At 41.5% G+C, this 14,877-nt stretch overlaps 1 protein-coding gene across 1 annotated transcript; it reads left to right on the top strand.

Moving 5' to 3' along the window:
• Positions 1 to 14,252, top strand: LOC134872463 (RNA-binding protein 38-like). The gene is made up of 4 exons (XM_063895786.1): positions 1 to 452; positions 1,792 to 1,915; positions 3,491 to 3,545; positions 12,689 to 14,252. Exons 1-4 carry the CDS (start codon positions 231 to 233, stop codon positions 13,038 to 13,040), a joined length of 753 nt encoding a protein of 250 aa, XP_063751856.1. The 5' UTR covers positions 1 to 230; the 3' UTR covers positions 13,041 to 14,252.
• The last annotated feature ends 625 nt before the right edge of the window (positions 14,253 to 14,877 follow it).

A 14,877-nucleotide genomic window follows, 5' to 3' on the forward strand; every position in this document is an offset into this window, starting at 1 on the left:
GCGAAATGAGGTTCAGAGGAACTTGTCAGCAGGACTACACATCCAGAGTAACACATCCAGGAGCTGCGTGAGATGCGACTGGAGGCTGCTGCGTGTTTGACCCATAGACTATAAGGTTTGACCATGGACTCTGCTTTCAGAGCGTCTCGGTGACCAAGGAGCGTGAAGTTATTCGGCTGCTTTCTTGTTTCTCTTCGTAGTATTCCTATTTTATTTTCTCCATAAACCGCATGAGTTCACCGCTGTTTCTAGGTCAGCTGGTCGGGGTTCCTTTAGAAATAATGCACCCCACCATGGAGAAAGACACGACTTACACCAAGATCTTTGTCGGCGGGTTGCCGTATCACACCAACGACGCTTCACTTCGGAAATATTTCGAGACTTTCGGTGACATCGACGAGGCTGTGGTTATCACAGACAAACAGACGGGCAAGTCCAGAGGATACGGCTTTGTAAGTTATTTAAGTTCCCTCGTTCTGGTAGAATAAACGAGTAGTTTAACACATGTACAGTGAGGGTTTGACTTTAATTAAGGCGTTATCAGTTGCTCTGGATTTAATTGGATAGTCAGGGGTCTGGAAACACACTACATCATGCCTGTAGCAGCCAGTAATGAGCTTGAAGAGACTTTATCTATATGGTTAATTGTATTTTCTTTATTATTGCCTTGGAGGCTACACACACTGCCACTCTGTGTCTCAGCAGCCACCATGGTACAGTGTGTCTGGTGGTGGCAGTCACATGCTTGAAGCATGAGTAGCAGATTATTTCTAACAAGTGTTTCATCAATTATCTCTGCAGTCCCAGAGTGAGCAACAAATGAGCACAGAGACAAAGTATGCCTAGAGTGTAAGGAAACACTGTGTTAAAAGAGAGAGAGAGGGATAGGAGTGAGTTGGTAATGAGCTGCTGCTGCTGTGGACAGATGTCTCTGTGAGAGAGACAGGGGGAGAGTCCTTGCTCACAGAGGTGTGACATGTCAGTTGGCTTTGCAAGATAAAGCTGCAGCAGTTTCACTTTGACTTCCTCCCATGCAGCCCATCCCCCATCTATCATGATGTGTTTGGTTGTTTTCTATGAGGGACTGTGAGTTTGTGTGTGTGATTGAACTGACATGAAGCGGTTCTAATGATCTCGGTCTCTGCATAGCCAGTGATCAAATCAGCTCAAGGGGACCAGCGCTTTTTTAGGGCAGCATGCTCATTTCATCCCTGACTTCCGCTCAGGGGTATTTCATTCCCAGCAGAAGCTTCTTGAGCCCGGCCTCTGTTTGAGTCCAGAGTCTGATGCCGAGAAACGAAAGCAAGCCAGGCAGTTATACTTTCAGTATAAAGAGAGTGTGTGTGTGTGTGTGTGTGTGTGTGTGTGTGTGTGTGTGTGTGTGTGTGTGTGTGTGTGTGTGTGTGTGTGTGTGTGTGTGTGTTTTAACCTTCACCCCTTCCCACTGCTATCTGCCCACTCCTCAACTCACTCCCTCGAGGTATATTCCAGTATTTCATCCTTGGCAGACCTGTATAAAAAAATAAAGAAATCTGCCTCCTACAGGAGCTCCACCGGAAGCTTTAAAACTCACTGATGGCTGTCTTCATGTGGTGGAGTCAGTGTCTCCTCACACATTTAGCAAAATGATTGAATCATTTAAGTAGAGACAAGGACAGCAGGCCCTCCCCCCCTCCCAGCTCTGGGTCTGTTGCTTCATCATTGTTCATCAATCACTTCTTCAACACTCGATAGAGAAGCTTTCACTTGAGGCTTAAAGAGTGATTGCTAATGCTGTGACTCCATCAACAGGTGACCATGGTGGACAGGGGAGCAGCAGAGCGGGCGTGTAAGGATGCGAACCCCATCATCGACGGCAGGAAGGCCAACGTGAACCTGGCGTACCTAGGAGCAAAGCCTCGCAGCGCGCAGACCAGTAAGTGTGTCGGATCAGCCAAACTCTCTGGGTTTATACAGTTGTATAAGAAGGTTTGTCTGGATCATGTTAACCCAATAACCACAATGATAAAAAGGATAAGACCGGTTATATGCTACTTTTTAGTAAAGGGAAATACCACAAAAGGCCCAAACGAACAATGTGTTACTTATTCTCTGCATACCCTCTGGCTCCTCTAACAGGACAGTGGCACTAAGTCCCGAACCCCATTTTTTACTCCTAAAGAAACTTTAAAAATGATGTCGCAAATATGTTGTTGCACTTTAAAAAAAGGCCTGTATTGTTGTCCTCACATCCAGGTAAACTTTGGTCTGTAGAGACTTAAACATCCTCTACAGTAAACATGAAATGATCTGTATTTTTAGGTCAACGATACTGTATGTCTACTGGTAAATGATTCCATTTACAAACCACTGCATATTCTGTATTAAATACATTCCTGCAGAAATTGGCTGTCAAATATTGCTGCCTTCTACAAGTGCAGGAAAACAAAAGGAAATGTATCCAAATATTCTGTGATTCTTGCAACATTACCAAATGATGATAAAGTTGATGGAGATCGAGTAGAGTTTCTGCAAAATCTCTTTATGATGGTTCCCTGAAATGAACAGAAGCCCACAGCTTCCTGGAAGATAGTAGATACATCTATTGACTGATGAATACGTCTACAAATGTGAGGTCAGTGGGATAAAACATGCACAACCACTGGTATGCTATCTTCAGCCAGTCTGTGCTCATTCCCACCATACTTCCTTCTTTGTTTACTTGATTGAATGCACAGCTTTCATGCCGCAGGGCTTCTTCAGTGTTAACCACCAGCACACACGCTTTGTTCTTCCCCTTCCAACGTCTCGCTGCACACCAGACCTTGACAGCGGCTCTCCCTCGCCGCTGTGTTTAAAAGCTTGCTGGCTGAAATACCATAGAGTGTAGGTGTGATTGACAAACACAGGCGCCAACAACAACTGACTGTGTGTCCTTATTCTTGGGCTGCGACGCAACTCCCCGAGCATGCAGCTGATGGGAGATGGCAGCGCTTGGTATTTTGTTATTGTGTGTGAGAGAATAGGAGAGGAAGAGAATAAGAAGAGCAGGAGGGGATGGGACTGTTAAGATCCAGAAAATAACAGCGCAACTGTCTCCTCTTTGTGCTGGTGAAGACATCAAATGTGCATTTAGATGTATATATACATTTGAACAAAAGAAAGGGTGCTGATGAAGTCATGGCTGTACAGTGAAAGCAGATATAAGAGAGTAATAATAGCTTGAGGAATGTTGACAAGAAGTCAGAGGAGGATGATACATTTCTCCTTTCTTACTCAGCTTCAGCTGGTTCCTGGTGAACTCTGGATGTCACAGATGTTTGTGTTCAATGGAGCGCTTTATGAGCATGTGTGTGTACTGAGGGAATAATAGATACCTCCGGATGCATGCTAACATCTGAGACAAACAAGCAGAGATTCAGCTCTGTCCTCATCTGCCCGTCTCTCTTTATGCAGCCGGTAGCTGAAATATCCATCCTCAACGCTGCCTCCCTTTCTTCTTTGTCTGCAGGTCTCTCTGTTGGAGTTCAGCAAGTCCATCCTACGTGGGCTCAGAGGCAATACGGGTAAGACGGCGAAGAATCAATAGCTCTATTTCCACCTCTCTTTCTTTCTGTCACACCTGCCTCATCCTCCTCAACAGAACACATCTCACTCCTCCGTCCTTGACATTTCTAAGCACTTGATGCTGTTCTCCACCCGGGTTGTGGTAGTTATTGCTACGTATGTGTAGACAAAGAAAAGAAGGCATCACATACAACACAAATGATGTGTGTTCAGATATGTTCAGCCTTGCACACATATCAGTACATCACAGTTTGATTTGTCTTCTGTCATCTCCCTCCCTCTTTCTGGGCCATTGAACACACAAGAAGCTCAATTCTGAATTTTTGCCACGCATGACTTGGGCTTTACTGAGGCAACAAGCCATTTAGTCAAACTTCCCTGCATCCTTTCTCTATTTCTTATCACACACGCATACACTGCTGCCATTACCTCCATTTCTTTTTTCCTCATCTTCATTCATACAGATACATTTTATTATAACTATTTAATGTGTCTGGGAATGTCAGCCAGCAATCCAACAAGAGGTTGAAAGCTTAATTCATAATTCTGCATAACAGATGTAGGCTTTATAAATGTAACTACACGTCAGAGCTGCAGCGGCCACTGAGACACAGGGACACCGAAAGAACTGTGATTGGCTTTTCCTGATTCCTATGGAGGAGGCTGTTTGTGAAGACTATGTTTAGGAATTTGAAGAAAGACTCAGTTATCTTCTGCTTTTTATTAACACATGGCAAACTCCTTCTTACAGTACACGGTCACATAGCAGTTTTTTAACCTTTAGAATCCCCTTTCATGATCAGGACTCATGAAAGGGGATGCAAGATGAGCAGGAAAACATGTGATGAAAACAATCATATATATAACTTTAATGTTCAAAAGGTGCTTTATTTTCCTCATACTGCCTGTGCTGCAGCACTTCTTTTCACCCTCTGTCTGAAACCAGAGCCCAGTCTGCTCTGATTGGTTAGCTGGCCGGCTCTGTTGTGATCGGTCAACCGCTTGGATAGAATCGGAGGATGAAACCCTCTTTATTAGTCACATACATGCACACAGCAGAGCACACACAGTGAAATGTCCTCTGCATTTAACCCATCCTAGTACTAGGAGCAGTGGGCAGCTATTGTGCAGCGCCCGGGGAGCAATGGGGAGGGGGCATTGGAGGTGTCTGGTGCCTTGCTCAAGGGCACCACAGCAGGGCCTAGGAGGTGAACTGGGACCTCTCCAAGTAGCAGTCCTCTTTCCATATTTTTTCAAGTCTGTTCGGGGACTTGAACGATTCCCAGTCCAAGCCCCTACTGACTGAGCCACTGCTGGACTTAGAAATGTCCCGCCCCTTAGCCTATCACGCGTTAGAGTGCTACATAATGTGTGTTACCTAATGATGTCACTATGATACGTAATTAAACAAAGTAGTCCAATTAGGCAAGGGGGGAGTGTGTGGGAGAGAAACTCCCTCTGAAATTAACTTTTTGATTTTAGCCTTTGCAGAGTATTTACATGCACAAAAACCTATATGACACACAACAGGAAAGGCAAACTCCAAAAGTATAGTAGGGCCTAGAGATATTTACTTCCATCACAATACTTACTTGTGAGTACCAATATACACCACTGTCCCAGGATAAAATGACACCCACCATGATGAAGGATTCTTTCAGTGAACATAAAGCCTCTGTTCAGATACTGTTCCTAATGTACCTGAACAGAGGCTTTATGGGTGGCTTTCTCAGAAACTTAATTCACATGTGACGGATGTCCTGCCTCCCCATCAGGAGACCCTGGGTTTTTAACCGTATTGAGTCAGTTCCTGATTGTAACAGGATGATTCATTTTTAAGGGCTGTTACACACTGCAGGTTGAACCCCTTTAACACCTACTGAGGCGTGACTCAGTTATTCAGTGTGTTGTTGTTCAGGTGATCTTAGAAGAGGTTCTTGTTAAATTAAAGATCTGCTCTCTGGGGATAAGAGTGCAGATCAGAGAGTTGGTCTTAGGCTTCTTAAAAAGTTTGGATCTTAAATCAATTTAGAGTTGTTTTAAAGTAACATCCATGGTGTGGTGTTTTGAAAAAAGGGGTTTTCACACTAACTTTCTGCAGGATGTCAAGTTCTGATGCGGCGACCACAGACAAGTCCATTAAAAACCTCAACTGTTTTGAGTGCTATTAATATTGCAGTCCTCAATGTCTGAATGAGTGATGAGGGAATTGGGGCTGACCCAGATGAGTCTATGAATGAGTGATGACGGGTTGTTTGAAAGTCTCACGCTGTGAAATCGGACATCTGAAGCTAAGGGAGTTTTAATCTCTGCTTTAGGGAAGAGTCACAGCTTTGACACCTTGCAAACTGGAACAAAAGAGGTGGAAACATCACCTGGCACACTAAGAAACAAACACACCCATAAGGCAAACACACACAGGAGGTGGCACTTTGTTTATTAGTGTGGAAACATTTGCAAATTGAAGCATTGAAACATGTTTGTAACAGATTTTGAAGCTGTTTCTTTGTTTAGGATTTGGTGTGTTTTGCATTTGAACAATTTAACAATGAATGATTCAGGCATTAATCAGCCGTCAGAGAATAAATTAAACTAATGTCTGGGTTTTTTTCGCTTTGTGAAGTGACTGCAGACTTGTATAGGAGAGAATGTAATTGATAAAGTGTTTTGATGAGGATTTTTACCTGCAAGCAACAGTTAAATGAGAAAGTCAATTCTTTACTTTAATTGTAACTTTTATAAAGCTTTCATTTTAAGTGGCATAAATTCAAAACATTTAATTAAAATCACTGTTTCAATTGCACTTCCATACATTTAGGTCATCATCAATCCAGTTTCAGAACAAAAAGGCACCGAGATATACAATTCAAAAATACAAATATATATAAAATAGAGAAAAGAAGCAAATCCTCAAAAATAAATCCCAAACATACACAGGAAAATCATTTAATTTTCATTCCGTTTGAGAAACAATGTACTGAAGATATATCTTCTCATGAGTCACTCAGGTTGTTTTGGAGTGTTTATGGAAGAAAGATTTTCATAGAAGAAGAAGCGATACTAGTTTTTGCAACAACTGTAACCTCATGAGGTTTAAGTAGCACACAGCTGCAAGGTGTTTTGGGCTTTGAATGAATAGCAGATGAATTTCATATCAACAGGAAGCTCTCTCAACGTAAATCGTTCACTGATTTAATTACTTTAGATTATAGAGTAGACAGAACGTGTTAAAGGGTTGAGTAAACCACACAGCCTGACAAATCCTTTATATTTTCCGTTGTGCAAAGGGTGCTTCTGTCCAGCTCAGATCCCTCTGCTCCGAGGCTCGATGTGTCTTTGACATGATCAGTATGACTGCAGTCACATTCAGATATTTCTTGGGCAAGTCAAGGACTTTTATTTTAAGAACAAGCTATAACTTGTGATTTCAACAGGCCTGTGCTGCTGACAAAGAGCAGGAGTCTTTTGAGTCCATCACAAAATTACAGGAATGAAGCAATGAAACTTGTTTAGGTACAGGATACAGATGAATTGAAACTGTTTATACTGCAAACACTTAGATTTTAGAGTGACACCATGTGTGGTGGATATGGTCGCTCTTGCCTTCACTTTAAAATATGTGTAAATGTCAAATAGGTTGTTGGTTGTTATTGTCATATTAACAGGTATTCAACACAGTAGCTATATAAACATTTCATGGACAACCAAAACATACAAGCTTATACAGGAAGAAACCAAAGTGTGTATGTGACCTGATGGATTGGATCATCCATAGTTTATCGCAGCAGATGTGTTTTTAGTTTCTCTATCTCTCTTTTTTTAACAACTTTATCAATAACTCAAATGTGTTTCATTGGTTGAAAAGGCAGATGATAATCAATCATGGGAATGCTTTTAGGCACTTGTGAAATACATGATTGAGATGTAAAATCACTGGTTCGATTCAATTCTTTCCAAATAAAATCTGCCTAACTAAATCTTTAAAACTCTCTAATAAAGACATAATGTATAATCTTATTTTAATGTGCATTTTATTACTTTTGGAAAGAGCCAGGATAGCTGTTTCCCTCTGAGTCCAGCTGTTTGACTTAGCTGACCTTCATGCTTCACGTTTAATAGACAGTAAAGACAGAAATGGTGTGGTATGTCAACGTTTTTCTTAAAATCTCTAAACTATAACTCTCTTTAAATCCTAATATCTCTGCATGTCTTTTGTTCCCCTTTCTTCTTCTGCTCCCGGGGGTCTTCAGGGTCTGACATTCACACAGTTAAACAGCAAATAACAAAAACAAACTCAAACAAAGCACAGCTCCGTCTGCTGCTCCTGCGTATTTGCTTTAGGTTTTAAGAGGACAGAGGACGGGTTGACGCTTTGAGGTTCAGCTGAATCGTGAGGGAGGAGGGGGGAGATGTTCTCTTACTGGGAGGGGGGGGTGGTGCATCTGTCGCCCATGGCTGCCTGCTGTCTGGCTTTAGCACTCAACATCGCTGCTTGGCAGAAGTGAAATTACATTTTCTCAAAAACATTCTGGTGTTTATTATTTTGAGAGACAGAAAGGAGATGGATGTGTGGTTTAAGGTGGGGGGCGGCAGTACTTCCTGTTGAAGCAGTGTGAGGAAGGGAGGAGGGGATGAGACAGACTAACAGCACACCTGTGGCCAGGCGTAGTTTTGTCTGGGTGCAGTGAAGCTTTAGGGCTGGCGGTATACGTGGCGCTGGAGCTCGCTCCTGTGTGTGAAATAGAGTTATTTTCGAGGGAAAAAAACGTTTTTTTGAGGAACATTAAAACATAAAACATGTCGACTGCTTTCACACACCCCCCGACCGTTTACTCTCTACAGTACGTCTCTGATTATTTTCTCTCTTCCTCTGTTTCCTCTTCGGCAGCCTTCCTCCCCCTCTAAATTATCTCTCAGTCTCAGCCTGAAGTTATCACTCTTATCTGTCTGTCGAGGGGGTTCAGGTTGATGGTGAATCCTCCAGTGTATATTTCTCTTATCCGGGGACCCAATTAGGAGAGGCACTTTCGTCGCATGAAAGCCTAATTTGAAGAATATAAAAAAAGATCATGTTGCTCATGGCTTCTCATAGCACAGAAAGCTCCCATTTTGTATAGTTGTCTGGTAAAAGATGACAAACATTTTGATCTAAAACCATACAAATCTAGATGACTTCCCACTTTTAATGAACTGGCTAACTTCATTTACACATCCCATGTCTGCAGGTGCTTCACAGTAAAAACCTCTAAACTGCTTTTAATGAGTAAGCATTTAGCATTAATATGCAGTAAATTGACACATCATAAATTGTTTCTTCACACATTATAATCTAGTGCTAGGCAGATATAAGGTTGTTTATTAATGTATCTAAAACACCCGGATAAATCATTAATGAGTCCATAATAACAGCGTGTATAGCAACACCAAATTGTGTCTATTTAGTATATTTATTCCTCATTCAAATATAATAAAGAATACATATTTTGTATTTCATGCTGGAAATATGTTGAATGAAGACCACTGCATACCATTATATTGTCTAATAATGATTAACTAATAATACTTGTTCATATACTGCTTGTAAATCCTTAATAAAGGTTAGTTAAAGTTCAAATGAAGTTAGGTCTTCATTTTAGTCTAGTTTCTTGTCATTGGATCAGCACTGGATGATTTTAAATGCTTGTTGGATGTAAAAGTATGATTATTTAGATGGTGATACACTGCAAACATATATATATTTATTTGTAGACTTTACACTCTTAGCATATTAATGTTATCTTTACCCACAATGTCTTGATAAGTAAACAAGTCACATCTTCTCTACATCACGCAGCACTGTTTGTATTAATATGTTGATTCAAATGTCTTTTCTCCTGCTGACATGGGGGCTGAGTGTCCAGCGCTGATGTTGGCCTTTCTATCTCTCACCCTCCCTCCAGCTGTGTGTGTGGGTTTATCGAGAGAGGGCGAAGGGTCATGTGTGTGTGTCTCCATGAATGTCTGTTTGTCTCTTTGACTGACTCACCCTCCTCACATCTCTGATCTGAACTATTAAAAGCATGGCTGTCCTGAGGCATGAGGGATATGATGGCTGATCCTCTCAGCATCTCTCCCTCCCTCTCACTCCTCGCCTAAGGAGTCCCAACCTCGACCCCCTTTTTTTCCCAGTACATCCTTTCTCTGTTACCTTCTCGCCTTTTTTTGAGGAAGGGCGGTGAGTGGGAGTGCAGAGGAAGCAGGGTGTGAGGGAGTAAAACCAGGGTAGGGGATTCCGTGGAGGTTATTCTGCTCTCATGGGTCTGTTAGTGAGCGTACACCCATACAGCTGCGCCAATTAGCCCTGAACCCCACACACCCACACAAACCCACACGCACACATCCTCATCCTTTTTCAAAGCTGCTTAACCGACTACACACAACCTATTAAGTGTTGTTTCTCTCAGACTTGCAGTGTGCGTGCGTGCGTGTGTGTTTATTCTGTATATATAAATGTGTGTTTGACAGCCAGCAATGATACCAGGCATGGGGAGGAGAAAAGGCGAGGCGCAGCTCCCTCTCTTGTACGATGCCGCTGTCACATTGAATCTGTCAGGCAGCGGCGCACAGCCGTGGGAATGACGCTGCACTTCTGCTGGGGGAGAGACTGATGGAGCTCAAGAGGGGAGAGGGGAAACACAGGGGTCATCGGGGAGGCCGACATTAGCTTCATCTTGGCTTTGATTTAATGTGTTGTTGTATGTCGTTACATGTTTAATTCTCCTTCAAGGTGCTCATTTCTTGGCCATGTTTTTCTGGGAACCCATTCACTCAGTCAAATTCCTACTTTGTCTGATGTGTTTCTGCCATTCTTTCCCCAATAACTTAAAACAGTTTTATTACACAAGAGATCACAGTTTATTTGTGGGTCATTGGTTTAAAGTGGGACAGGGCTCAGTTGGTAAAAGGTGGTGTTAGCATATTTGGGTGCAGCATTCAGAGCAATATCTGAAACGAAATGTGATGACAGTTGTTGTGGGGATGTTTGTTTATGCTACCAGGCCCCTGTCAACCCCCTGCCTGCGCAGTGCTAGTGTTTTCAGACTTCAGGCCGTACTAAAATCCAGATATCAGAAGGAGCATGACACACCAAGTCCAATTCTGTTCTTTACAATATATCATCATATATCAGAATAATATCATGATTTATTTTGGTAAAAAGACGGTTCTTCTTTTTTCATAGATTAAATAAACCAGGTAATATGTTCCTTTAAGTGGGGGAAAAAAAACAAGAAAATCAAGACGATCTTTATTTGAAATGTTCATCTATATACTTAAATGTTTCCAAAATGTCAACTGTTTCAGAATAACCCTGAAACATGTAGAACATACAACACAAGACTCCTTACAGTTATCCTTTTTATGTGGTTATGCAGCCATAAAACCTAAAAAAATGAATACAAATAGTTATTCATATCATTTAGTTCTGCTAAATTGAGAACATTTACAGGAATTGGGGTTTTTAGTTAAGTTAGTTGAGGACAATTTGGGGGAATTTAGGTCTCTCAGTTGGACAAAGTGGGGTTAAGTCCATATAAGTTAAGTACTGAAGGTTCAATAAACTAAAATGTGGGTCATTTCGCAGAATGTTTGCAGGCATACTGTACATACTGGTGTGTGCCTGTGTGTGTTGTGTACACAGCAGAGTGAGTGTGAAGTCCCTCTATTTGTTGTGTAAGCATCTGATCCCTGCTCTGGCTCTGTTTGTGGGTAAGCATCAGCAGCAGCTCTGACTTCAGATTCAGTGACAAGGTTACTGTCAGGCTAATGGCTTTGTTTTGAGGCGCGGATCACGGAAGTGAAAGTGTTAAAAGTCTGTCATGTTCTTTTGTTTTTACTTAAGAAGAATAACCCAGTCCCTGTGATATAATCGCTGTTGCTTCTGCCAGATGTAAGTGAGGCAGTTCAGGTTAAGTGGGCAGCCTCAGGCAAGGGCATGAGTGAATACAGGAGGACAGTGGAGAACATTTTCTCTCATTACTGCTGTGGCTCCGAGTATCAACAGTCTCTTACACTGCATCTGTTGTGGCAGTTCGTGTGTGTGTGTGTGTGTGTGTGTGTGTGTGTGTGTGTGTGTGTGTGTGTGTGTGTGTGTGTGTGTGTGTGTGTGTGTGTGTGTGTGTGTGTGTGTGTGTGTGTGTGTGTGTGTGTGTGTGTGTGTGAGAAAGCACAAGCGATACAATTCAGATATGACATTTTAGATTTCTATTTTAGAAATACAACAAATAGTGATTTAGGTTCTCTCTGTCGTTGAGCGTTTTTGAGTGGTTGATATTTTATTTGGGACAAATCGTTTGAGTGTTTCTCAGAAAGTGTGCTAATTAAGCTTAAACACAAGGGAGTAGATCTATTTCAAGGCAACAGTGCTGATAATTGCTCTTAAAGGAGGAAGAGGACGCCTTAATAAGACTCAAGCTTTCAATCTTGGGATACAGTTAGTGAGGAAACTACAGTCCTTTTGTTCATGTTGAAATGTGCAGCATGTGGCTTTGGTTGTTTGTCTGTCTCTGATTTCTGTTGTTTAACTGACACTTCATATTCAGAAGATATCTCACACCATACAACGTTTTGAACACACATTCATCAGATTTTGCAGCGGTTGTCATGAGATATTCAGACACACATATAGATGAGTCAGTCTGTGTCATTTCTTCTATTTTCTGATCAACAACAATGTTTTTTTGCACACATAAGAAGAGGTCATATATACAAAAAAACATTAAGAGCTCTATTGTCATTGACTAGGTGCATCTCCAATCAGGTGCTACCATATACTGATTATTAAAATATATTTATAATCTTTGCTACCAAACCATTTAGAGATTTAACAGTATAAAAGTACCAATATATTACATATAGATACCAGTACAAAATGTTATATATTTCAAATGCTTCTTTAGATTGAACAGCTGTCTTAAAACACAAGCTCTTAATTTGACAATTGGAGTAAACCAGAATGAATTTAAATATAACAAGCTGGAACATGACATTTATGTTGTTTTTACACAGAAAGTAGAATTAGAATAGAATTATCATTATTCTATTATTGTTTGAATAGAATTTTCTGTTTCTCCACTAATTGACTGATGATTTAATCTCTTTCCAGGCTGGCCCAGCAGTACGTGTACCCTCAGGCCTTCCTCCAGCCCAGCCTTGTGCTGCAGTCCCAGCTCGGCCCCACAGCAGCAGCGCTCGCCTCCCCGTACCTGGACTACAGCTCCGCCTACAGCCACTACGCCCCCACAGGGCTTGAGCAGTACCCCTACACCCCTTCACCCTCACCCTCCACCGGATTCCTCAGCTACAGCTTCTCCCCCGGCACGTCAGCGCCTACACTTACTGCGTCCCCGACCCCTCCGACTGCCATCCATCCTTCTCTTGCTGCACTCAGTGCCATGTCTGCCGCCCCGCAGGCCTTCCTGCACTACCCCCTGCACCAGCCCGATCGCATGCAGTGAGCGGCTCCGAGCTGCAGGACTGATGATTCAAAGCAGTGTGACTGTTGACCTGTGACTTCATCTTCATCTTCAGGATGAGACTGGATAACCAGGGAGAGAGTGTGACGTAATCAAAAGGGCTTTAAGAAAACACTCTCATTCCTGTCTTTTTATATATTATTATTATTATTATTATTATTATTGTTGTAATAGTTGATAAATGTTCCGATGCTACTGTCATAAGCATACGATCTGAATGTTTTTCATACGAGGCAGACGTCAGGGACTGGAATAGGACGGCTGGTCATCTGGATGTTTTTATCTTACTGCTGCTGTTGGAAGCAGGCCGACTGCTGGAGAGCAGACAGGTAAAGACAAAGAGAAATATATCTGTTTGACATGATGCTGCGGCTGCAGTTTATCCAAAGGTACTGAGCTGAATGCTGGATATTAGCCAAGCTGAGTTCCTCTTTCAGAAACGAAGGTCCAATGACCTCCTCTGCAAGGTTACCTTTCTGTCTACGGCCTTAAAGATCTCTCCCTATCGCTCTCCACCTGGTTCACTTTTTGTTTGTCATCTTGATTAGTCTCTCATCTCAAATGAACATAATGTTTATTATGGTCCCTTTTGTTCCTTTCATCAACCGCTGGCAAACATTACACGGTGATAATCACAATTTAACAGAATATGCAATTATGATGATAAAGTATGAGCATTAATAAGGTAGACAACACTGATATTTTGTTTTTCTATTGCTACCGCTAGATATCACTGAGAGAAAGTCTTTGTTAACACTCTAAAGTCATTTCATTAAGTTTCTGCAGGAGCTTATTAGCCTATTTGGAGCAGCAGTGTCTAGATTTGGTCTATGGGGACTGTTTGGATTTATGATACTTAAATTATACAGTTGTCAACACATATCAAGTCAGTGTCTGGATGTAGGTGATGTTGTGACTGAATGTATGTGAGTGTATTTGGTGTCTGGTGAAGTGAGAGAGAAATAGACGATGCAGTATACCCCAGTGTCAGGACGGAGCTCCTTTTCTAGCCCATTGTACTGCTCAGAGTTGTTTCTTTGTTATGTTTTTTTCCAGCTGCAGACAACAGACAGTCATCGAGTGATGATACTGGAGTCTCACAGTGCTGAGGCGCCACCTTAGTAAAGTCATAAACCAAGCCATACATCACATTTTAAACAAATATGCAAAATAAAATGAATATTCGTAATAAGACATTTTGAATTGTGGTTCAATTAGTTATTGTGGTTAAAAATCAGATGCTGAATGACACTACTAAGAACTTTGAGAGTCATTCATGAGTCATATAAGATATCTTGTGTATCACTGAGATATTCTACAATAATGGATTCGCAAAAGTCACATTGGTTGAAGGAATAGTTAAATATTTAAGGAAACACGCTAAAAGATTGTTAGCACACTGTTAAACACATTACCTGTTTATTTTTTAAACAAAGCAGAAAATGACTTGTAGTTTTCCAGCTTCTGGGTAACGGCTTACAAATTGTCTTGCATATAACACCCCGTAAAACCGCAAATTGTTGTAATGACACTTTTGTGTTTGTACGGATGAAATTAACACGATTTAAAGTAAGGTGTTAATTGCTGAGCTTTAGAGTTGCTGGGAGGCTGATTTTGTGACATTCAAGCAAAGTTAGCTGTTCCCTCTGTTTCCAGTATATGCTCAATTAAGATAACCAGCTGCTGTTTCATATTGACTGTGTGGTTAATAATTCCGATATATATCTTCTTATATAAATCTCTACAAGAGAGTATATATCTATTTATATTTTATTAATTTGATTTACTGTTCCTGCTGGCTTGTTGTTTATTTGACTGC

The sequence above is a fragment of the Eleginops maclovinus genome, chromosome 1 (genome assembly GCF_036324505.1).
Source record: "Eleginops maclovinus isolate JMC-PN-2008 ecotype Puerto Natales chromosome 1, JC_Emac_rtc_rv5, whole genome shotgun sequence".
Lineage (NCBI taxonomy): Eukaryota > Metazoa > Chordata > Actinopteri > Perciformes > Eleginopidae > Eleginops > Eleginops maclovinus.